Consider the following 24,699-nt stretch of genomic DNA (forward strand, 5'->3'; position numbering starts at 1 on the left):
GTTTTCTGAGCCCTCTCAAAGTAAGGATTTAAGCATAATAGTCAAACAGCAGTAAACCGTCTTTATGCCAGCTGTTGTCTTGTTCGGTTTTGTTTGGTTGTTTTTTTTTGGTTTTTTTTTTTTGTTTGTTTGTTTGTTTTTTAAGAAAACATGATGGAAAAAACAGTTACTGGATGAGAAGATGCTTTATAGTTACAGCTTGTACTATATTATTCATAAATTCTGTACTCTTTTTTTGCATTGCAGCTACTGATTTCTTCTCCTTCAGTTTCTGGATGTTTGTGGTATTGAAGACCAGGGTAATACACTGGTTCTAATCTAACTTTGATTTTCACCTGCACAGATCAGGTTGGCTGGGAGGAGTTATCAGTGTCTGGTGCATGGCGGATAACTGAGTTTAGTCTAGTCATGGCTTACAAAGAATATTGCAAAGGAAGGACACATGTAGAAGCCTGCTCCTGTTCCAGAAATTCTGTCAAACAGAATTTATCTGCTTACATTATTCAAATAATTTGTTTCTGTTCAAAAAACCACATGCATACACCATTAGCTTCCAATACGTGCAAGGTACCTTCCAGGGAAAAAACAAAACCAGACTTTACTGAGAGAAGCAGTAGTCCTGTAATCACAGTCATTATAGTGCACAAATGCTGTTGATCTGTGAGGTATTAATCTCAAGTATTTTGTGTTACCTCCTCAGACTATTATTATTTAAATATCCTCTAACCTCTTTCTTCCACCCTCTCCTACTTTCCTCTTTTCACTTTCTTTTTCTTTCTACCTTTCTTTGTACAAAATTCATACAAAAATTATCACTAAAGATGCAGGTATCACAAATGTGGTTTCTTTAATTGTAACCGGACATGAGAAAAGGTGTATTGTTACTATGAATTACTGCATCTAAAGGTAAATGACACCATAACACAAGGGTCTGTCTATCCACGCATGCATATGTGTGCATGCATGACTGAGTTGAAATCACAGAGCAGGTAATTAAAAGTAGTCTTATAAAATGTATTATTCATGGTTAATTTACATTACTATCATCCATGATAGAATAAGAAAAATTCCAAAGAAAAAAAATTTGTTTAAAAAAGGGACCTACATTTTACTAGATGAAAGTCTGCTGTCATGGAATTTCAAACTCCTGGTTTACTATTTTCATGTAGCAAAACCTATATAAAACTCTTCTGCATAAGAATCTTTAAGGAAGTTTTAACCGATGACTTTAAAGCTAGTCTGAATAATCTAAAGGGAAATTATGTCTGCAAATTACTGAAGTAATTTGTTTCTGTTCTTTCTGCTTTTGAAAAATGTTTCAAAGATTCAGAGAGGGAAACTAGACTTACCATCACGTTTGGAGGCCTCTGAAAAGTGGTAGAGATTTGTTGGGGAGTGATAATGTTGTGCAGCTCCTCTCCAGGCTGGTGAAGATACACTTCCTATTGAAGGACTGCTTAATCGTGGTCTGTTCTTTGAATTAAATGAGGGTAAAGATGAACTACCAGATTTGAGTCTTAGTATAGCAGCATATGAAGTGGGCAGACCAGGAACAGCTTCTGAATATTCTGAAAAAAAATCCCCGAAGTGAACACTGAATAAAGATAAAATCTATCGCTTTTCAAAAGAATATTTAGCTATGCAGAACAAAGCTTCTATTTGTAAAAGAAGTGTCAGAGTCACCCCAGACTCCATGAGGGACTCCACTTCTAAACAGAACTGAGTAACAGCACGGAACTCCAATACAGAAAATTCCCCTGCAGTTTCAACACAATATAAAAATCAGGCTTATTATATTTGTAACCTATGGCAATATGAGTTTTCAATCTCAGTTCTATTTCTATGACCCTAAGTCACTAGTAAAAGTATCTGTCCAGCCACCATCTATCCTTCACATCACCTCTCCTACCTTTTAGAAGAGGCTGGAATTCAGCAAAAGCAGATGACTGTTATTTTAAAATCAGTGGTTTCATCTCTGTAAACTCTAAATATACAGATTTTTGATGATGCTATATCTAATTTAAAATTTGGATTTAAATACAAGTTTTACTTATCACACTAAATGCTTAGTGCAGAACGGACATCTTTGTGAACAGAACAGGAAGACATTGCCTGGGGAATATGGATACAGGAAAGGGATGAGACTCTCTCTAACACAGTCTACATCAGAGGATAGAAATGTTTGGTGGTGAATGTTGCAACCCCAGTGGCAGGAAAGCTGATTAGTTGGGCACTGTAGAGCTCCTCACATCCTTACAGCTCATATCCTCTGATATCCCCAGGATTGCTGATACCCTCCATGGAAATACTGCAGGAAAATTTGGAAATGGTCAGACTGGGACACAGTCTTGTTTTTCTCACATGGAGCTGGGATGCAGCCAGCTTGCAGCTGGTAACAAGGATGCAAGACAACATGCAAAGGACTCTTGCTTTGAAAAAACAGCACAACAGCTCTGTCTTTTAATGAAACACATATCCTTCTGCTTCTAACCCAAGGTGAACAAATGACCTGTAATCCACATGACATGGATAAGCAAGCAGAAAGGAAAGACTAAATTAAAAAGTGTGGTGTTACAGAACTATTCCTGTGCAATTCTAACAGTGATACACACTCTGGTTCACAGGATCCATTTCTATGTGGTTCTGTTTGGGGCTTTTTTTGTTTCTTTTTTTTTTTTTTTTTTTAAGTGAGAGCAATGGTGATTGCTGTTGGGAGGACATTCCTCCAGTGCACAGACAGACATAGAAGAAATACACACTTTGCTTTACAATTAAAACAAACAAAAAAAAAAGCAGACTTGCCTTTGGTCCGAACTTTACAACAAAGCATAATAAACCTTAATAGGATTTCCAAAGGAAACATGACTGCAATCACAGACATAATGAATGTACTATTCCTTCAGTATTTTCTGCAGATACAGGCACTTTTCTATTTTCAGCATGATATTTTAGCTCTCTGCTATTTGCCCTACAGCAAAGGACATGGATGTGGGAAAACTTTATGTCAGTACTTTTTCAGCAAATGATAAATACTTTGTGTGACTGAAATATGGTATCATTAGGCTGTTAAATACACTATATATGTATCAGTACTAAAACTCTAATATCTCAAGAACTTTTAAACTATGTAGTCCACTTGTTAACAACAGAATATAGTTCCTTAGGTGATGTTCCTGAGTACATCAGCTAGTCTAGCTTGAGAAGATGCAAATAATTATTCTTATTTCATTGGAAAAATTACAAAACACTCTCCTTTGCTGGGTATGCAGAAAGACTTCTTGTCCAACCTAGATTGTCTGAGCCTTATATTGTTTCTTTGTAAAGAAATGGAGATAAACAATCAGAAATTTAACACATATAATCCTGATTATATTAGATAGACCATTTACTATAGCTTCTATGTTCCTACCTCCTGTATTGTCATCTTGGAAGGTGGGTGGAACAAGCACACAACTCTGCATGTTTCTATATGAGCATATTATATGATAATTTTTCCTTTGTTTCAACAGCTAAACTTTTCATTTCTGAAAAGTTTTCATTTCTCCCAAACTGAGGACAAAACGCAGCCAGGCCCCTGCTCCTCTAGGGAGTCTGACACTTAGCTCTCCTCCTTGCTGTGTCTCTCATTCTCTGCTATCTCCACCTGCTTCTGTAAGTCTCTTAGATGATCTTGCTCACAGGAGAGGAACATCCTTCTACCAAATATCTCACCCAGAAAACAAGTTAAGACAAAACAGCTGCCCTCCTCCCTGCTGCCCAGAAGAGAAACAAAAAGTAATTATAAAACATCAAAAATTGAATCCTCCATTACACTTAATTCATATACCACCAGGCCAAACTGTAGATAACACACACATGGGAGAGCAAAATAAACATTAATCCTTCCAAAATTTTACTATGCAACACCTTTTATTGTTTTTAATTGGAAGGGCATGCCAGCTGATGAGATGAGACATACTACAGTTCCTGGTAAGTTTGAGCTAACAAGTATTCCTAACCTAATTAGCTTGAGATCAGACCTTATGTCATTAGGGTGAGTGCCTGGAACAGATTCCAGGCTGAAGAACGCAGCTGGAGAGGAAAGAGTTTTGAGGAAGTGTGGGAGCCAGACAGATGGGGAGGGCTAAGCACTACGTGGTATTGGAAAAAGGAGAAAATACAATGGCAAGACTTGCTCCAAGCTGCCTAAATTTTAACAACACACTATGTTGCTAGACAAAACTAAATAGAAGCCACACTGAAATCTCCAGTGGCATGCAGCCTCCCTTTCTGCAGAAGTTTGAATCAAATTGCAGTTTTCGCTAACGTAATATTTCTTATTTTTAGGCTATGACTCTCCGGTTTCTTTGATAGATAACACAGTAAGCTACTCCAGTAAATAGGATTCAAAAACCCTGAAACAGTTTTGACAACTTCTTTTCGCTAACATAGTATGTGTAGGCAGCTTGGTGAAATGAACTTGCTCTGCGCTGCCTCATCAAGTCAAGAAGACTGTAATTCTTCTCCCACTTGAAAAAAATGTTTTCAAATTCTTTGTTATCCAGTTGAATGGGGAACACTTGGTCCACAGAGGTAAATCCAGGGCTTTAAAGAACGAAAGAGTCAACATGATTTCAGGTGGCACAGACGATAAAGTACATCAGATGGGAAGAAAAAGAAGGGAAGGATACAAAAGCCACCTTACATGGTGAAAAGGTCCTGCAGTAATGGCAGTATTACCCAAGCTGGTTTCTGACCTTTCGTTGTTTAGCTGGGGTTAGTGATCTATGTGAAATTTCACCCTGACTCTGGTTCCTGTCATGCTCATGGGGGAACTATCTGAGTAAAGTTTCTCTTGTAAGACATAACTGGAAATAGTTAATAAATTATACGTAACCAAATATTTTGTGGTTTACTGAAAGCCTGTAGCCTGTGATTATTACAGATAACTAAAGCAGAAATCAATGCTTACCTGAAAACAAAACCTACTTCCTAATCCAAACATTTGCTTCCGGAGATTTAGGCTTCTTAACTGTCTCGTTGCAATGGCTTAATTAGAATATATTTTTATTGGAGTACTATTTACAATAAAATTATTCCTTTAATTTGGTTTGGATTAGACTTTCGAGACTTAATTTTGAGAATAAATTTATTTCCATTATTTAAGTACATAGTTAAACTGCTGGAGAGTAGCTGTTGCTCTCTAATGTGTTTTTTTTAGCTTTACCAATCTACCCCTAAAATCCTTGAGAAATTCCATCAAAGAGCTATGGGTAGCTGCTGCACTTTAGCTTGTCAATGAAATTATTTTTTTCCTAGCCTTATTCTTAGAAATAATTTAAGTATTTGGGATAAAACATCGGAAGTTTCTCAGCTACAAGCAGACACAGATAAGGAATACATAGGCCCGAATGCTAAAGTTATTAAGCTGCTAGAAGCCAGCCACAATAAAATTAGCAGCTTGGATTAGCCTTCACAGTTCTTGCACTAGAACTACCAGATTTATAGTCATTTTAACAACAGTATGACAGTTTTAAGATAGGCTGTATTTTTTTTTCTTCCAAGTGAACATTTTCTTAAATGTGATTTTCAACAGCAAACTATGATTTTAATTATTTTGGGTAACTTTTTAATGAATCTGTGTCAACTGATTAAATTATTCATTTATTTTTTATCATTTCCAGCACATACCACTCCTCAGCCTTGGTCAGATTCAACAAAATGAGGAAAAACAGTGCCACAGGTAATAGAGAAACTTGTCTACTGATTACTGAGGTTATGTTCTTTTAGAAAAAAACCCCTCAAAAATATTAATTTCAAGATCATTTGAAAGAAGCTCACTCCTATAACTTGTAATAGCTATGTCAGGTTAAATTCAACTTCATTTCATGTGTGCTGTGGGAAAGCTAAGCTGACTCTGACAGAAAGGGGATCTTTTCCCAAAGGATGGCATATGCAATGTATACATAATAATTAGGTATAGCCTCTGGGTACAAACATAAGGCAGACATGCTATCTGTTATATTTTATCTGGCAGATATTTTTCAAAAAGCACAACGTATGTCAACATGGCTCCACTTGTGGTACTATGTAATCTGACAAAAATATATACTTTCTTCAAACAGGGAATGATACAAGGCAAATTCACTGAATCCATCCCCAAACCTTCTCTGAAAACTGTCTTTGTATTGTTTGAAATCTATGGAGAATAAACGATTCTGACTCTTGGGGTGTTGTTTTGTTTTCCTTCATTCTTTTTTTTTCCAGCAACTCCTGGTCAGTTACTAACTCATTGACATTTCTCATCTATCTAATTAAAATGTATTCTACCTTATAATACTTGCAAATGTGACCTTCATTTGTGTATTTTTGCTAGCTAGTATGTTTAATCAAATGTCACATGTCACTAAGAATGCTAACCCTCTTTTCTTCGATTGTAACTTTTAATTATAATGTTTCAGTGGAAGTGTTCAGTCTTCTATGCTTATAAAAATATGTGCCTTCATTCTGTGAAGTGGATTGTATCACTGTTGCTCCTCAATTTTTTAAACAGAAATACATTATTTGCTTTGTTCTGTGCATGCACACCTGTTTCATTTTAGAGTGCTCAATGACATATAGCCTGGCAATCACTTCAGAGAGACACTAGAACAGTAGGAAACAGCTGATCATGTGTCCATCCAGGGCATCTTCTTATGAGAACTAGGATTACTACTAAAACACAGCAAAATGTCAATAAATTATGTTTTCCTAATGAAATGAGATTAAATTGAGGGGAAAAGAATGATAAAGAAAACCCAAACCTTTTAAAACCAAACAAACGTAACAAAAATAAAGAAAAAAAGTGGATGCCAGCAGATTTTTATGAAAACTGGTTAGTGCATCTGATCCACCTCTGCACACCTCTCGATCTGTGTGGTTTAGTTTATGTGTCAGAGATTTCATTTGAAAGATGCTATTATGTCCCAATTATTACTCAAATAAAAGTCAGTGCGACAACATATTCAGAAAATGATCAACGCCAAACCAAAATAATTAAAAAGCTTGAAAACTTCACTGGGAACCTAATTTTAAACTTCTGGAGTCTGGGTGTCTACATATGAGCTAGTGAGCCTGGGTTCACTTTACAGGTAGTGAAGAGGAAGAGGAACACGGCATATAATGTGATGGACATGCTCAATGAATGCCTACTTTTTGCCACAGACTTTAAGAGGAAAATAAGGTGAGTAGATGAAATGTCAATATTTCAACATGTTCAGATGTCCATTGTCTTAGTCCTTTCATATATCATTCAAGCTTCAGTTGTGGGTTTTCTGCTCAAAATGTCCAGTTGTTCTGTGGAGGAGTGAGGATCAAGAGATTTGAACTGTTTTCCAAAGAAGCAGGGGGGGATGATTTAGAAGCTAGAATTTCTCAAGGAACATAAAGTCTTCATCCACCTTTTTCTCCACAGATCTGACAGTATGGGAAAGGGAGGAAAAATAACCTATATAATATGGCCTTTCCTGGGGGAAAAAAATATTTTGGCCAAAATAAGTAAACCTTCAATCAAAAAAAATTGTTCTGTTGAAGTTTTCAGTAGTTCAGTGTTCAAGGAAGATTCACAATAATATAATTTGAAAATCTAAAAAAAAATAGCCACTGCCTTTACAAAATTTGGTTTTCTCTTAGAAATCTGGTCCTTAAAGGCATCAAATTTCAGAACATAGACTCCTATGGACAGATATGAATTAAAAAATAGAGATATATTTTGTTTTCCTTTAAAGTTACAAAGGCAAAGTGCTTTGAAGACTTAAAGTTTTGACTGAAAGAGTGTAAAGAATATTTCCAGTAGCTAATAGCAAATGAATCAGCATCTCTGGTATATTACCAGTTAGAGGTAATTTAAATATGAATTTTTATGAGGAATTATTTTGAATAAGATAAAGATGCTTTTGTAGAGTTAGTTTTTGCCTCCCTTCCTAGTGAAAAAAATATTTATTTTCTATCTTACTTCCACTTCATACTCATAATGCAGAGAACAGATGACTCAATATACGGCCAATTATTCCCACTTTGCATCCAACGTTCACCAGATCAAGCAGAATATACTTTAGAATATAATACTTTCAGCTACAGAATGCTTACAAATGCAGTAACAAAAATAGTAAATGTAATAATATATTTCAATTATGGAAGAACATTTGTCCAAAGTAAAGTAATTTTATACTGAGAAAAGTTTTGAGGTTATTGTCATAATTTTTCTCCAAAACTTTTAATACTTTCCCTTTCAAAACATGATAATATAATACACAGATTACTACTAGTTAAGGTATGTTTCTGCCATAGCAGTCTTCCAACACAGCAATTATATTCAGTAAGTGCCTTGTACCTTTATTCAATTCACTGAAGTCATGTAATAAAACGTGCTTTTCAGATATAAAAACCATAAAACTCATTAAATTACTGAAGGAAATTTTAACTCCAAATAATATCAACAAAACTTTATAATTCAGCATATTCCATCTAGCTGAATATTTATTACTTCTTTTTTGCACTCTTTAAGGCGACCAATGTGTCTGAGACTTTACCAATGTGTGGAATTCTTCTGCCTGTTTGTCTAATAAAAAGGAGGTTTAGGTCAGCTTTGTCTGAGAGAATAACAGAGAAGATAGAATTGGTAGCTGAGGGCATCACTACTCTCAAGAAAGACAATGTAGAAATTAGTTTCTGCATATTTTGTGATATTTTGCCTGAAGTGCTGCTTACTAGGTGCAATTTGTAGACATATACGAACAAGTGCCCTAAAACTCCTAAGTGGTTTTTGCTTGTCAATTTTTAGATATGCTTCATTGTCCTACTTTGTCAGGTACTTTTCATACAATATTTTCCAGCTCAGACATGACATGTATTCTCTAGCAGGAAAGGTATGGAGTGTTACTAATGTGAGATCCATAGATTAGCCTATGCTGCATGCTTTTAATTGAAATCTTATTTTCCCCATGGCTGATGATCATCAGAGTGAGCTGTCAATTCTGAATGTGAAGACAGAACCAAGTACCAAAGGTCAACTATTTCAGCACAAATCAATTAAAGTAATTAGATGGATAGAAATTCTTATTTACAGCCCTTCCTTCCTACAACGATATGCATATAAATGTAAGGTGGCCAATAATAAACAGATCAATCCACAGCAAAGGGGGAATTTGTAATTGACATTATTAATTCAAAACACTTGATTAAATTATTAATACTATAATGAAAACTGAAACAGTCAAAATCTTAATAATCAGTATGTGAAGGAAACTACCTGCTGATTTTCTTGGCAGTGGAAATGTGTATGCATTTGTAAAGCCATGTTTTTTTAAGTGATCAGATAGCTACTTGGCTGGAAAAAACATAAGCTAGAATGTTGCTTACTTTTCAGAAAGTTTCTGAACCATATCCTGAACTAACTTGAAAATATAAGTTTACCAGCTGCTGCTCAAACACAAGCTGTGGTACTGCCTTAAAACTACCAGATGTATCTTTCAAGAGCCACATTTGTTCTTTTTCCTACATCCTTCAAACAAGGGATTACCTTCCCATAAATATTTTTATTATCATCGTCTTGTATTCCTGAAAACACGCTTTTTGGTGATGCCAAAGGTGCCCACAGGCCAGCTGGATAGTTGGTGTGAGAGCTGTTAATGCTCCATATGTGCTCACTCATCAGACTTCTTCTTTGGCCTGCCTTACACGGTAACCCTGCTTGTGAGGACTATGTGTCTCTGCTTGCGCATTTAGCTGCCAGTAAAACAAGAATCTCTGCAACCATGGATCATACCCCAGCTGCCGCCAGGCAGCTTACCAGCCACGCTTCCCCAAGCCTGTAGCTTTGCATGGGGTTGTTATCACAAAATCCTTACCACTAAAATGCAGGCTTACTAACAAAATACTGAAAACAAAAAAAGTTAGTGGAGTATATGTATATGAATGAAAAATGTGTTCATTTTAAAAAAAGGAGGCTACTGCTTCAGGCTCACTTCACCAGGCAGAGCTTTCACCAAGGGATAAGCACACTTGACTATTCAAACAGCTTCCCTCTCTTCAAACCTACGTGGATAGAAGAAGCTGAAAGGCAAGAGAAATTAGCTACTTATTTAAGAGAAACCACTGGAAATAATATTAAAAGCATGTTATTACTTTTTATACATCATAATAAGTGTAGGCATCTTTTCATCTTTGGATGAAAGAATCTGTGGCACTTTTCATCAAAGCATGGAAGTACCATGAACAATAAAATTGGAAGGGTTTCTTGAAGCAGTGAAAGATAAACACAAGTTTCTGAGAACATATCATGTGTTAATAAGACAGAAAAGCTAGAACTTGACTGGTTTATGTAATACACAAGATTAGTTTGGAGAGGTAACAGCTGTACAGTGTATGACTCATTTACAGAATTTTGTGAAACTTTTATTATAAGTGAAAGTCCATAGTTTGAAAGCTGTACAAGTAAATAGATCAAATTAACATTCAATGCAGAGAGTACAAGAGGGACAAATTCTATCAGTGCTTAATTAAAATAACCCGCTAAAAGTCTGTCAATTAACATTTGTTTTTTGAGAAGGATAAATTTTACTTTGACACAGAAATTTGTGCATAAGCTTTTGATTAACACAGATACATTTATGATTCACAGCTGAAGTAATGCGTTCTTTAAATTGCAAAGTTAATTAAATGTTATCTCGGATAATGTGAGTTTTTCTGTTCCCTGTGATACACATTCTCACGTTATTGCAATTCTGTGTTTATGTGTTCAGTGGAAGCAGACAGTCTTTAATCCCCTTTAAAATACCTATCTCCCGGTTCAAAGCATTATATTTTTTTGAGGCAGCTAATGTATTCTTCCCTGCCCTTGGGTCCTTCTCTAGCTCTCTGTGGCTTGCTTTAGTATTCACTAAATATTTTACAGCGCACTCTGCACCTTGGGTTGCATCTTTGAGACCTTTATGTGGCTTAGTCTTCCCTTAGGAATCCTATGAATTGATCACTGGATGTATTGTCGGTGTAAACAGCTACTGCTGGCAATTAAACAATCCTTACACGCAGTGAAATTTCTTCTTGTGCTCTGGACAAATAAACTGGCAAAGCATTTCTTACAGATCTTTGAGATTTAAAGTGGCACATAAGTCCGTAGACTGTTAAGCAGGGTAAGATTTTATGTTGTTTCTGAAGTGTTTTCAAAACTAGTAAAGCAATTTTAAAAGAAACCACCTTGTTTTAATAGTCATTATTCCACTGTCCTTCTGCATGGAAACAACAGTTCCGTGAAAAGGCACATGCCAAACCTCATCTTGTTTTCTTTGTCTGACATGTACTAACAAAGGTGAATACAAAAACTTTTTAAAACATCTAAAATTCTTTCAGTGTTTGCAGTGAAATAAATTAGAGTGAACTGTGCAGGGATTTGTATTAGCATAGGGTAAATCTGTAACACAAACAATCTGCACAGTTTTCCTAAATCATGAATAACTTTGTTGTGCTTAATATTCCACAGCCTCTTCAGGCAATTCTTAATTCTTCTCTGTGTTCATAGTGGCTGTTTTTAACCACAGGATCTGGTGCCTGCTTTTGTGTATTTCCAGCTATAAGCCTATTCTGGAGACGTCCCTTGCATTTGTGAATTCAAAGGAAAGCCATCAAAAGGATGCAGCATACAGACAGACTAGCAGCTCCTTGAGGGACACAAATTTAAGCTGCTCGTACAGTCCTTTATGATGGAAAAAAGAGACGCGGTATATTTTATCTCCGAAAAAGTGTGAATTATTTAAAAAAAAAAAGAATATTGAGAAATTTCCCTAATGCAACTGTTTTGTTACTCAGACAAAGCAGAAAGTGCAGTTTAATAAGGAAAGGAGCTACCTAGTGGTTTACTAAACTTTAGAAACATGAGAATTTTAATTTTCAAGTTCGGCAATTGATTTTATGTGTTTGAGACAAAAAAGTAAAATTAAAAGGGTTCAAATTTAAACAGGGGAAAATCAAGTTAGATATAAGGAAGAAGTTCTTTACTGTAAGGGTGGTGAGGCACTGGAATGGTTGCCCAAGGAAGTTGTGAATGCTCCATCCCTGGCAGTGTTCAGGGCCAGGTTGGACAGAGACTTGGGTGAGATGGTTTAGTGTGAGGTGTCCCTGCCCATGGCAGGGCGGTTGGAACTAGATGCTCTTAAGGTCCTTTCCAACCCTAACTATTCTATGATTCTATGACTTGATGAATAGTGCTTCCATTACATGCCTGTAGAAGCCACACTCTGAAAAGACCTAACTTTAGCAAAATGATGCCATATAAAGGTGAATAAAAGGTCTTTTAAGTTACGACAAGTTGAAATAGTAAAGTAACATTTATGGTTCTGTTTGCATACACAGAGATAAGCTTCAAAGTCTGATTAATTACTGAAAGTAAGAAAGGGCAGAAAATTGACTATTAACTCAAGACAATACTTAAAAATATTTGGTAATATTTTTTAAAGCAATACAGATGTCCAGAATTTAGTCCCATTTTCAGAAAATGATTTAAGCACATAGAGTCTCATCCTAAAGCACTGCTTTGTATACAGTGGGCTCAGGACTCAGGAGATTTCTCCATCCTAGTCTCCTGGAGCCAGGTTGGTGTGGTCCTCCAACACCGGGTCCATGCACTATAACATGGCTGATTATTTGTCCCTAGAAAAAACACTTCCAAACTACACAGTCAGTGTTGTACATCAGTGAACCAACACAAATGGGGCAGGGGCAGCACCTGTACAACAGCAGAAATGACATTAACCTCACTTAGGAAAACAGTTTGGAATAGCATCTAATGAGAAGCCAATGGGGAATGAGACATGAAGGGGCAAGGCACGACAAGATCACTGTACTAGGAAGTTGCCATTTTTATCACAAATGGTTGAGGTTGGAAGAGAACTCTGGATGCCATCTTGTCTAAAACCTCTGCTACAGCAGGGCCACCTTCAGCTGGTTGCTCAGGACCATGTCCAAATGGCTTTTCAATGTCTTGAAGGAGACACACTCTCAGGACCCTGTACTTGGCTACCCCCACAGTAAAAAAATTCTTCTAATGTTCAGAGGGAAATTACTGTGTTTCAGTTTGGGCCCATTGCCTCTGGTCCTGGCACTGGGCATCAATGAAGAGGGCCTGGCTCCATATACTTTGTACCTTCCTCCAGGTATTCCTAGACATTGATGAAATCCCCCAAGCCTTCCCTACTCCAGGCTGAACAGTACCAGCTCTCTCAGCCTTTTCTCATAGAAGAGATAACCCAAAACCGTCACCATCTTCCTGGCACTTTGTAGACCTCTGTCCAGCTTACCCATGTCTCTTGTACTAAGGAGCCCAGATCTGGGCACATTATTTCAGCTGTGGCCTCAGCAGTGCTGAGGGCAGGGATCTCCTCCCTCTACCTGCTGGCAATGCTTTGCCTGATGCAGCCCAGGATACCACCAGACTTCTTTGTTGTAAGGACCCATTTGCTGCCTCATGCTCAACCCAGTGTCCACCAAGAACCCCTGGTCCTTTTTTGCTGAGCTGCTTTCCAACTGGATGCCCCCACCGCATATGGGGCAGTGGTACCTTAACTGAAAGTCTACATTTCTCAGGTCTTCAGAGAATTCAGTAAGAACATGCAGATAGATTTAAAGCACAATCTTATGGTAAACGTATGTATACAGAATACTTTGCTGTCAAAGATCAAAAGCATGGGTGTTTTGTGTAATGGAATTTAACAGAAATGAGTTTTTCACCATGTAGTATTATTAACTAATGTTAGAAGCTTAATTAGCTGCTTAATATTAGCTGCTTTGAAGTGGGCTGACCCCCAATATAAACTAGTGCTTGGGGTTGTTCTTCTCTTTGTTGAGACTATGCTTTCTAAATGTAGCTTTTGGGAATATTACTTTTATTCTTAGTGAAAATCAATGGCACCTATGTACCTCAATCAGTTTAGAAGTTGGACTTTGATCAGCCTCAGGCTATTTATGGTCATTTTACCTTGCAATATCTTTCAGAAAATTGAAAGATCCATTTTATAGGTGTCATAAATGTCAGTAGCATATAGGTGTCATATACATTTATGACAATTTATCATTATTATTATTAAATATATATATATTGACAGTATAATAAAGTTAACCTCTGAGCAAACTGGACAAGATACTGTATAGATTTCCACTGACTGAGTATAATAGTTAAGAGATAAGAAGGCAAATACTAAATAAGTTACACAAAACATGTGGCAGTTTATAATTCCTTTACATATTAAACATGCAACTAAAATATCTCAGTATTAAACAGAGACCTTACAACTTTGTCTCACAGGGTGTTTGAAGGAGGATGGGGATCTGAAGTCTCAAATAGAGATTCATGGTCAAAATGATTTGAAAATATTGTAATTCAGACCCACAAAATGTCCTGTAACATCATCCCACCCAGCAGTGGGCAGTCACACACCTCTCTGTCAATGACTTACTACAGCCCCAAAGAAATTATCCTGACTGATTTGCCTCGTCTTTTCATAGTCATCAGGAAAAATTCTTAATAAGAATTAGCAAGAAGAAATAAATGATACAATAATAAAGCTAGAATCAAAGCATGATTTCTTATTATTAACAGCAACAAGAAGTCTGGAAAGAAAATTATAGCAGCAAGGAACACTATAGCAAATCTGAACACAGCATTCTAATAAAACATGTAAATGTGTTAGTGCCATCTATGTGGGGAAAAAATCATCTGTAAGTATTTGCACTGTAACAGATGTAATGCGATTACAGTTGGAACCAGCACTGAAATACCATGACGGACAAATTTAGTCCCCATATGTACATCAAGTGAATAAGCAATGAAAACGTAAAATGCATCAGAGAAAAATCAGCACAACTGATTTTAAAAGTCGCCACAAAGGACTTTTCTAAGGCAATCAGAAACATCTATTACATTTCCAAGTAGCATTAGTTTGCCAAACGCTTAGGGGAGTACACAAGGGCAACAGTAAGAAAAGACTTGTCATGTCTTGAATTGTTACGGCTTTATTGCTGATTTCCATTTCCAGAAAATATTTGCCATTTTATAGACATGGAATACAGCAGGAATTCTTAAGAAGATTTTGAAATCAATCAAGGCTGTCTAAAATGTAGATACCTTTCCATGAGAATTTATAATAGTTCTTTTTGCTACTATGTAATTTAGTACTGTCATATAAGTAAATTTTTAAGTATGAATAACACAAAACAGAAAGATTTATTCTAAGTCATCTAGTTGGTATACAGAACTTCACTGTAAACACAGTTAGTGTGACTGTTTTGGAGCCTGAGGTTATAGCTTTCATTTCAAAAACCTCTCTATAAAGAAAAGATATTGAATCAATAAGTCTTGTCATTTCAAGGGAATTTGCATTCCACGAGTTTTATCTTCCCATCTATGGTTTTGCATTACCAAATGACAATGAATGTGCATCATGACAATAGAGAAAATATCTTTGCTTACCTGAAATTTCCCTTACTTTGAAATAAGTCCATATAACTCTTATTCTGGGAGGTTTCAGCCAGAGTAGCACAGAGGCAGAAAAGACTTATCAGTCATCAGTAAGAAGGGCATATTTTGGGATATCCTTCCAGGCACATGGCTTCCAAAGCCAAAATATTTCTACCCAGTTTTGGTGGAAAATAGCTTGAGGGAAATAACCATATTTACCAAAGAAGCATATGGGGAATTCAATGTACTGATAGGACAAGGGGTAGTAGTTTTAAACTGAGAGAAGGAAGACTCACATTAGAGAAAAGGAAGAAATTCTTTACTGTGAGGGTGGTGAGACACTGGTACAGGGTGCCCAGAGAAGTTGTTCCCTGGCAGTGTTCAAGGCCAGGTTGGACAGGGCTTGGAGCAAGCTGCTCTAGTGGAAGGTGTCCCTTCCTGGGGCAGGGGGGACAGAACTAGATAATCTTTAAGGTCCCTTCCAAACCAAACCATTCTGTGATTCTATGAACATACCAAAACATTTTTAGCTCAGTGTCCATCTCTGTCTCAAAAAGTAGGTTGGATTTGTGGACCTCATGAGTCAATAAAGTCAACTTCATATAATTCTATTTTATTTGCCTTCAGACTGGACTCCACAGTTCTGTGACAATGGAACCTCCAACATGTTGCAAAACCAGGTCACACAGGGCACCATTCTGGCACTTTGGCTTCCTAATTTAGCAAGGGAAAACTGTTTCTATTACATACTTATGGCATGTGTGTAACTTAGAATTGGTAGTGTGTGCTAAACAGACAGAGATTTCTGTTTCAAGTCCTTTGAACATTTACACAGCCCATAGGTAAATTTCAGAATTGTCGCCATCCCTTTGTGTCTTCAGATTTCAGAATTTTGCAATCTCCTAGAGCAAGGTTTTCATTCCAAGGTCAAACAACGTTTTCAATGTCTAAGTTGGCTTCCAAGAGGCGTATGGACTCGTCCTAGGCACACTTGCAAAATTGTGCTCTTGTCTGAAGGAAGTTTACATTTTTGACAGTTATTATTTTAATATTTGATTCTTAAAGCCTATTTGAACTTCTGGCCTTCCTGTCCTACAGGGAAATACCATAGGAGCACATCTGCAAGGATTAGAGTACATTTTTGGCCTCATGTGTTTTGCATTAATTTCACATCCCTTCCATATAAATGAGCAGATCTGGGTCCTGAGGATTATCTCCCTATAGCCTTCCATGAGGACGAAAAACAAAACCTTTGAAATTTTATTATTCATTTGTTTACACTTTTATAAACTCCAGAGGCAGCAAACTTGAGCAGAGAAATAAATGGCTGTCAAAATATTTTAGGGCATGCGGTCCTCTCATTGTTCCCAAGGCTGAACTTATTTGTCCCCCTTCTTCCAATTTACCACCAAGAGGCTCTCTCAAAGGAGGAAAGGGCTTCTCAAAAGCTCTGATCCTTGTTGCTGTATGGGATCTGTGTGGATCAGTTATTTCTATGCTTCTGCTTTTAGCTGTCAGCATGGAATACACACGGAGTTTCTGAAAGCTATAGCAAGTGACAGCAGGGAAGGGCTATTTCTTTCAAAAGTCTTGAGAAAAACTGATGCTGGATTTCTCCATTCTCCAATCTTTGTTTTCTGTCAATGAGCTTCTGGGAAGCAGAAAGTTAGTGAGAATAAACTTTGTGGGTTGACGTGCACAGCAAAATCAAGGGCATCCATCCATTCCATGTGCTGTGTAATTCGATTTACATTACTCAACTTTTTCAATCTTCACCATCTCTCCAAAAGAAAAAGCAAGAAGACCCTTTGAAATTAAAAATTGTTCTTGGCTCTGCCTAAGCTCTGAGGTCTGAAAATTCAACTTTTAAAATGGAAGAGTTTTTTAAAAAAAAAATAGAATCATAGAATCATAGTTTCTTACATTTCTATTAATTATTAGCCAGTGGAACCATATTTGAAGGCAAATCCTCTGCAGAAAATGTGGAATTTTAAACTCCAATATTACTTTTTTTTTTTTTAATCCACATACATTCCCCATAGATGACTGACACCAAACAGCACTGGAACCAGGCAAAGAAAAAGAATAAACAAACACAGGAGAGAAACTGTCAGATTTCAGGTTATGGAAGATACATAGGCTTAAGAAGAAAATGAAAGTGACTCAGTTGTTTCTCTTTACTCCTGGCAATGGGGTAGAGCAGAAGGGAATATTGAAGGTGCAAAGAGAATCAGAAAGACTGACACAATGAAACCAATGAAGTTAAAAGAATCACAGCATATTGCTGATAGTAGTAAGGACTGTTGATAGGAATAAGGATTAAAAACTGTCTAGTTCCATTTTTCTGTCACTGGTAGAAACAGAAACAGGGAAAAAAATACACAGTGAGTAGCTTAATATTCCTGGAGCTAGTAAAGATGCATCCAGACCAAAACCAGAGGTGAGATGAAGAATTCTAAAAATAATCAAAACCTTACACCAGCAAGTCCACTGCATGGCACTTGACCACAACATCTGGTTTTTTTGTAGAATCAGAACTGCCTATTACATTATTGATGAACACTCACTAACACAGCAAAAACAAATATCAGCTGCTGCTATTACTTTAACCTCTAAAAAGAGATGGCTCAGACTAAAAAAATAGCACCAACTCTCTCGTGCTTAGTCATTTAAAACACTGCTTGACCTTTGAGTGAAAATCTTGCTCTAGGAGACTGCAAAATTCTGAAATCTGAATACACAAAGCGATGGTGACAATTCTGAAATTTACCTATGGGCTGTGTAAATGTTCAGAGGCCTCAAACCAGAAATCTCTGTTTAAAAGAGAACACCAATTCTTCAGTATAGAGATTGCAGAGGAAAAGCAAGGTCTCTTACTTACGTACTTTGCTATGTTTGTAGTAGGATTTTCCATCACCTTCTTAGACAATTCTCTTTGCAAAGATTTCTGCACCAAGTTATTTATAGACTTACACTGAGATAGCTGTGGTTACAGCAACCACTTGGCTACTGAGTTGATTAAGAGCACAAATGACCAGTGATGACCTTTACTATCTCTGGGAACTTATTTCTGTAGAGCCTATAAAATAAAACACACAGCCTATAAAATAAAACATCACAATTCCTGCCCACCAACCTCCTTTCTCTAATCACTATCTATGAAACCCTGTGGCAGGGGTTTGGAACTAGATGATCTTTAAATGTCCCTCCCAGCCCAACCCATTCTATGATTCTAGAAGTAGAAGATGATCAGATTCAAGGACTTCTGACCAGATGGGTGGATCCTAAAGAAGAATCACACATGACACTATTGGCTGTCACAGACTTACAGGAAAAAAAAGCACTAATCAGTGCTAATATAGCTGGGGATTTTGGCATATATACTAGGGTCTTCTAGAGACCACATTAGTAGTCCCAGGCAAAAACTGAGGGCCAGTATGATGTAGAAGAAGTCTATACAAAGCCACCCCATTTTTAACAGAAGTTATTTGAAGGCATCATTAATTGCTCTGAAATAACAAGCTTTTGAGTTCATGAACACCAGCTGATAGCTCTTCAAGCATGCATGGGGTATGGGATAAGCATTCTGCTGAAAGGATAGCATAACTAAAATCTTTACATTGTTTAGTGTAAATTTATTCTAGCTTCATTTTCCATGCTATAGGAAAAGAGATTTTGTGTTTTACTGTTCAAATGCAATCAGAGATTGTCTTCTACAATTATGCTGCAGGTCTTCAGTTCTATTGGTAGTAATCCATACGGCTCAGGGTTTAGTAAAGTTATGTGTTTGTCAGTAGTACCAATGTTCTTGAAGAGTAACAGCCCAATAGATCACAGGACATGGTTTTTCATTTCCTCTGGTCTGTTCCTGCAAGCCAGGTTTTAGATGCTGTAAAGAGAATATTGAGAACTTGCTGTGGCAATACAGGTTCAAGCTTGAAAAGATAAAATAAAAGGAAATAGTTTGCAGTAAATAAATCTTGAAACTTTCCCTTTCAGTGTATGAATTGTAGCAGGTAGGGCTGTCATCATGTAAGAAGTTGTTCACAAAAAACAAGATCAACTTTTCTTTGGAAAATGTTCCTAAGAAAGAATGTAACAGATTGCATCTAGAAGACAAAAGTTTGTACCGTATTACTCAGCTTGCCACTAAAAGTTCACCTGGTTTTACTGCAGGTGTTTTCTGAGTGCTTTTTTGTTTGTTTGTTTGGATTTTTTGTTGTTGTTGCTGTTGTTGTTGCTGTTCTTTTGTTCTGTTTTTAAAAATACTGTTCTATCAGAAAATATCTACTTATCAAAGTGGAAAAAAATGCAAGAACGCATCAATTTGGACAGATGTTTTACTGAAATAACTTCTTAAAGAAAGATAGAGAGAGAAAAGCATCCTAAAATGCCCAGAAACTTAGCTATATCTGGCATTCATATGAGTTGTTGAGATACATATTCATATCTCTGTTCTTCTCAATTTTCAGATAAATACTTGGTAAGCATAAAAGACAGATTCTAGAAGTCCACAGTGAGAGCATTTCCATGTGCCATAGGAGTCACTGGTTAGAGGGCCTGCTCCAATTTATATTTTGTTATTTACAGAGGTAATGGGAACATAAAGAAAGATGACTGGGAGTCCACTTATAAACTACCCTGGTATTTAGGAAACTCATCTGTGGTTGGGAAGATCAAAGATCAGACTGGAAAAGCATAAACTGAATCCAAGGCACATCCTCAATCATTTTAAACACTTCAGTTACTGAGTATTACCAGAGTGGACTTCCCACTTGGTTTTGATCTCAGATTCTTTTTCACAGACAGTCAGGCAGTGCATGTCCTCCTCTTAATATAACAATGTCTAAGAAATGCTTATTTCTATTCTTTCTAAAATAAGACCTATTAAAGCATTTATTCCACTCAGGCACCTACTTTGAGATGAAAACAACAGTATCTCAAACAACTGCTGTACGTGTTAAGGTAAAGATCTGGTGGTACAGGATTTTGTAGAAGGTGATAGAGGCTACTAAATCCACACAAACCTAGTGTTTACACAAAATGTACCTTCCTTTTGTAGAAAAGACTTCCACCTTGCTGGACTGATGTGTACCTGCTGTGAACTTCCAAACCTCTTCAGAGCTTTCTGATTTTAGCAAGGGTTTTTTTGCCTACAGGTCATGTAATAGACTAACGGTTTATGGCACTGCTCTGGAAGGGGCTGATTGACACCAGCGTGTTTCTGACTCCCATGTTGATAAGGTTCTTTCACAGGTAAAGAGAAGTCTTCAGCCACCAAGCACCAACAGCAGTCACCAAGGACCAGAATTTTTCTCAGCCATAAAGATAAGCTGAAGGTATTTGAAACATGCTGTCTTAAAGCAACATTTTTAAAACTGTAGTTAGATATTAATGGCATTATATTTAAGCAGCATAGAGAAATGAAAATATAAATAAGCAAATATTCGTCTCATACAGAATACTGTTAACTATATCGTTCTGAATTTTGAACTTAAAAACATATATAAATACCTTAAACATATGGTTTTGTGAGATGGCACTACAAGAGCATGTTACAACAGGGATAACAGCATCAAAATGCTAAATAAATATAATGACCAAAGCATCCTTTTTCAGTCTTGTACTGTCTGCAAAAATCTAGTTTATGATTTTTATTTTTTTTGCACTTTTCCTTGTTCAGTCCACTGTATGAAACAGAATTTTCTTCACTGTCTCAGATGCTGCTTATTTCCCAGTTAAACACGTTATTACTCCACATGCCCACATAACATCATTTTCACATCACAGTTGCACTTTAGTCACTAATGATTTTGAATTCACCAACTTCAAAACAAAACAAAACAGAGTACATTCATGTGTTTTTGAACACAAGATTTTTACAGTCCTTAGAAAATAGAAAGGAAGTAATTTACTTCTGATAGCTTCCAAAATCAGAAGCAGTTGCACCTTATGACTCAAGCAGATTGTACTGAAATTGTTTCAGGCTATTATAACACTTGTAAGTGGGCAAACTGCACAGAAAGGACTTTGAGAAAGATTTATCCCACTGCAGGCCTGTTTCACTAGTGCAATTGTGACAGCTTGATGTCACACAGAATTAACAGAAACTTCTTTTCTTTTCCTGGATGCATAATAGTTTTGAGGATTTAATGAGTTATTTGTTTGGTAAAATATTAGAAGTCATGATAATATTGAAATAATTAAACACTTCCACCTCTTCCAAATGGGTTTTGTTTCAGTAGGACATAAAGTGACCTTTCACAAGCCAGCAGTAATCCTAACGCGTAAACCGATAATAAAGCTGTTAAAATAAAAAGGCCAAATACAGTGTTTCCAAATGAAAATGCAAATCCTTTTTTAAAGTCAGTGGAAGAAAGCCTGATTGTCCCTGAACAATTGCTGTACAGCACTCTGGGGTGAGCATACCCGTTGTTACGCAAAGGTGCAGCAGTCTTCACTCAGCTTACAGCTTTATGATCTTGTATCATCTTTGTGCCTGTTGCAGAGATCTTACAGCCATACTGTCCTTTTCTGCTCTAACAGGGATCCTCCTACACTGAAACGGTCCTTCTAATATCAGCTAAATTAGTATTATAAGAAATTGCTCCTCCTAACTCTTAACTGTATACCAGGCATTCCAGAGCTGGTCCAGAATAAAATATTGTAATATGCTTTATTTTACAGAAACACTCATATTTAAAGATAAGTTTAATAGAAAATAATATCCTAGACCAGGGGGCTTATTATCTTATAGATAAAAAACATAAGGCACTACATTAAATAATAAATGGATGGGGGGTTGAGGTTTTTAACAATGTAAATAGACGTCAATCCCTTGTACTCAACAGCGCTTATTTATACCAAGGGAAATTATATTCCTTCTAGGTCTTGTGATTTTCAGGTTTTTAATTTTGTAAACTTTTTCTTTGTTTCAGCAATATTGCTGTTAGTATTTTACATTAGAAAGACATGTAATCCAAGTTTAGCTCCATCCTAGGCCATACACTCCAGTCTGCCTACATAAAAATGAGGAAAATTCTCTATAAAGAGCTGATTTCTTTCTTTCCCTCCTTATAGAATATCAGTTAAACTACTTGGAAAGATTGATGCTTCATCCCTGGAAGGGTTCAAGCCCTACCTGGAAAAGGCTTTGAGGAACCTGGTCTAGTGAAAGGTGTCCCTGGCAGGGAGTGTTTTATCTACAGTGAAATGTGAATTTCTGTGTTGTAACTCTTCCTGAAGGAGGAAGGGAAAGAGGGAAGATAACTCCTGGCTCTGTGTGCCAGCTCATAATACGGACCAGTTGTCTACTAGCAGATTTATGCCATGTTTGGTTTTCTAGTCATGATTCGGGCAGTCTATCCTCCTTTCTCTTCTATAATAATTTCCTTCATATTAGATGATTCTGTAACATTTTTGACAAATTAAATGATAAAACTTGTTTCAAAAGTGCTGAATGGAGAGTGTCTCTGAAGTGGAACGTGATGACGGCCAAGCAGCATAAATCAGGACCAACGTCAAAATGCTAGGGCAGGTGTAGTCTTCTGTATTGGAAACACTGCAGAGAGATGGGCAACCTCCCGGAGACTGGTAAAATTCCTCATGTAAATTTGACAAAAGGTTGGCATTTCAGGGAAGAAGCTTTCCATTAAAAAAAAAAAAAGAAAAATAAAAAAAAAAAAAATCCTTCCTAACTGTTTTCAGAGCACTTGATCATGCTAAAAAGAGTATTTTGGCTAGACAGGCAAGTAAAGAGTATGGAAGGTTAAAATATGGTGATTTTATAGTTAAAGTTATTATAGCTGTTCTTCAGGTGATGGTTTGCTCACTGAGAGTTTAAAATTGATCAGTGGTTATTTTAAAAAGAAAAATAAATGTGGTAGGAATATGAGCACCTGTATTTTGCTTGCAAGTCTGCTTTATGTGAAAAAGTTTTCATAAATTCTACAGTGAGTAAAAATGCAAACCCAGAAAATTGCTTGAAACCTACTCTTAATTCTAATGCTTTTAAAAAATAAAGAAAAATATACTGTGACTATGAACTTACTAGAGCTGTGTTTTTATATTTTTAAAATATGCTTTAAAATCTGCTTTGAAGGAACTCATTCCTCTGCTTACGTAACTTAAGGTTTTTGTATTACTTTGTGTGACATGCATGAGGCGAATGAAAAGTTTAGCATTAGACAGTCTGAATAATACAAGTACAACACAATTTGCATAAATTGACCATTTTCAGGATTGACAGCAAGCAGGCAAAATGAGAAATTATATATTCCTCTCAAGGTCATATGCTCAGAAATAACACACAAAACTTAGGAATCTTTATAAGATTGCTTATTATAAATTACAGAAACAAGACAGATTAATGATCAAAGAGAGCCCTCAAGAGACCTTATCATCCAATATATGCTTTATATGTTTGTATGACCTACCACTTACATAACACAGTATTGCTTTAAGGTAAAATAAGCAATTTGGAATAAAAGCTTTAACCTTACAGCTATTTAAACAAAACAATACAAACATAACGTCTGTCTTGCCTTTCCACAATCTTTACATAGCAAGAGCTCTGCTCTTGTAAAACTACGCCACAAATACAGCAAATTTTCAATGTACATTCCCCAAGTTCACGTCTATAATAATCCTCCTGAAGAAGAGGTGATCCTAGCAATAGGACAAGGGGTAATGGGTTTAAACTTAAGCAGGGTAAGTTCACGTTAGATATAAGGAAGAAGTTCTTTACTGTGAGGGCAGTGAGGAACTGGAACAAGCTACTCAAAGTGATAAATGCTCCATCCCTGTCAGTGTTCAAGGCCAGGTTGGACAGAGTCTTGGGAGGTTTCCCTGCCCATGGCAGGGGGTTGGAACTAGATGATCTTAAGGTCCTTTCCAACCCTAACTATTCTATGATTCTTTGTGTCTAGCAAAGTGACATCTGTTTCATCACACTGACAGACCAGTTGTTTTTCTTTTTCTTGGAAAGTCAATTACAGTTATACTTATCGAATCATAGAATGGTTGAAGTTGGAACGGACCTTCAGATCACCTAGTTCCAACCCCTCTGAACGTGATCCTTGTCTTGGATGTAACTTGTAATACAGTGAAAGGTTCATACCTCAGTATGGGATGATCTGTGGAAGGATGTACAGAAAAGTGAAAGAATTTCTGTGACGTCACAGAGCTTGGACTTCAGAAGATGAGGATTACTTGATACATCAGCAGGGGTAACG

General features: G+C 36.6%; 1 protein-coding gene across 5 annotated transcripts in view; it reads right to left on the reverse strand.

The window, feature by feature from the left end:
- The window catches only part of CNTN5 (contactin 5), a 643,809-nt gene that overhangs the window by 255,625 nt on the left and 363,485 nt on the right, over window positions 1–24,699 (reverse strand). For 4 of the 5 annotated variants that reach the window (XM_057399803.1, XM_057399799.1, XM_057399798.1 and 1 more), the window contains one exon: window positions 1,350–1,568. The exons of the other annotated variant lie outside the window; for it this stretch is intronic. In XM_057399803.1, the coding sequence (XP_057255786.1) occupies window positions 1,350–1,568 (219 nt within the window). The remainder of the gene's footprint in view (window positions 1–1,349; window positions 1,569–24,699) is intronic. 5 annotated transcript variants of the gene reach the window in all.

This window comes from Pezoporus wallicus, unplaced genomic scaffold, assembly GCF_028554395.1.
Source record: "Pezoporus wallicus isolate ANWC-B61680 ecotype Strahan unplaced genomic scaffold, APGP_CSIRO_Pwel_v1 scaffold_6446, whole genome shotgun sequence".
Classification (NCBI taxonomy): Eukaryota; Metazoa; Chordata; class Aves; order Psittaciformes; family Psittacidae; genus Pezoporus; species Pezoporus wallicus.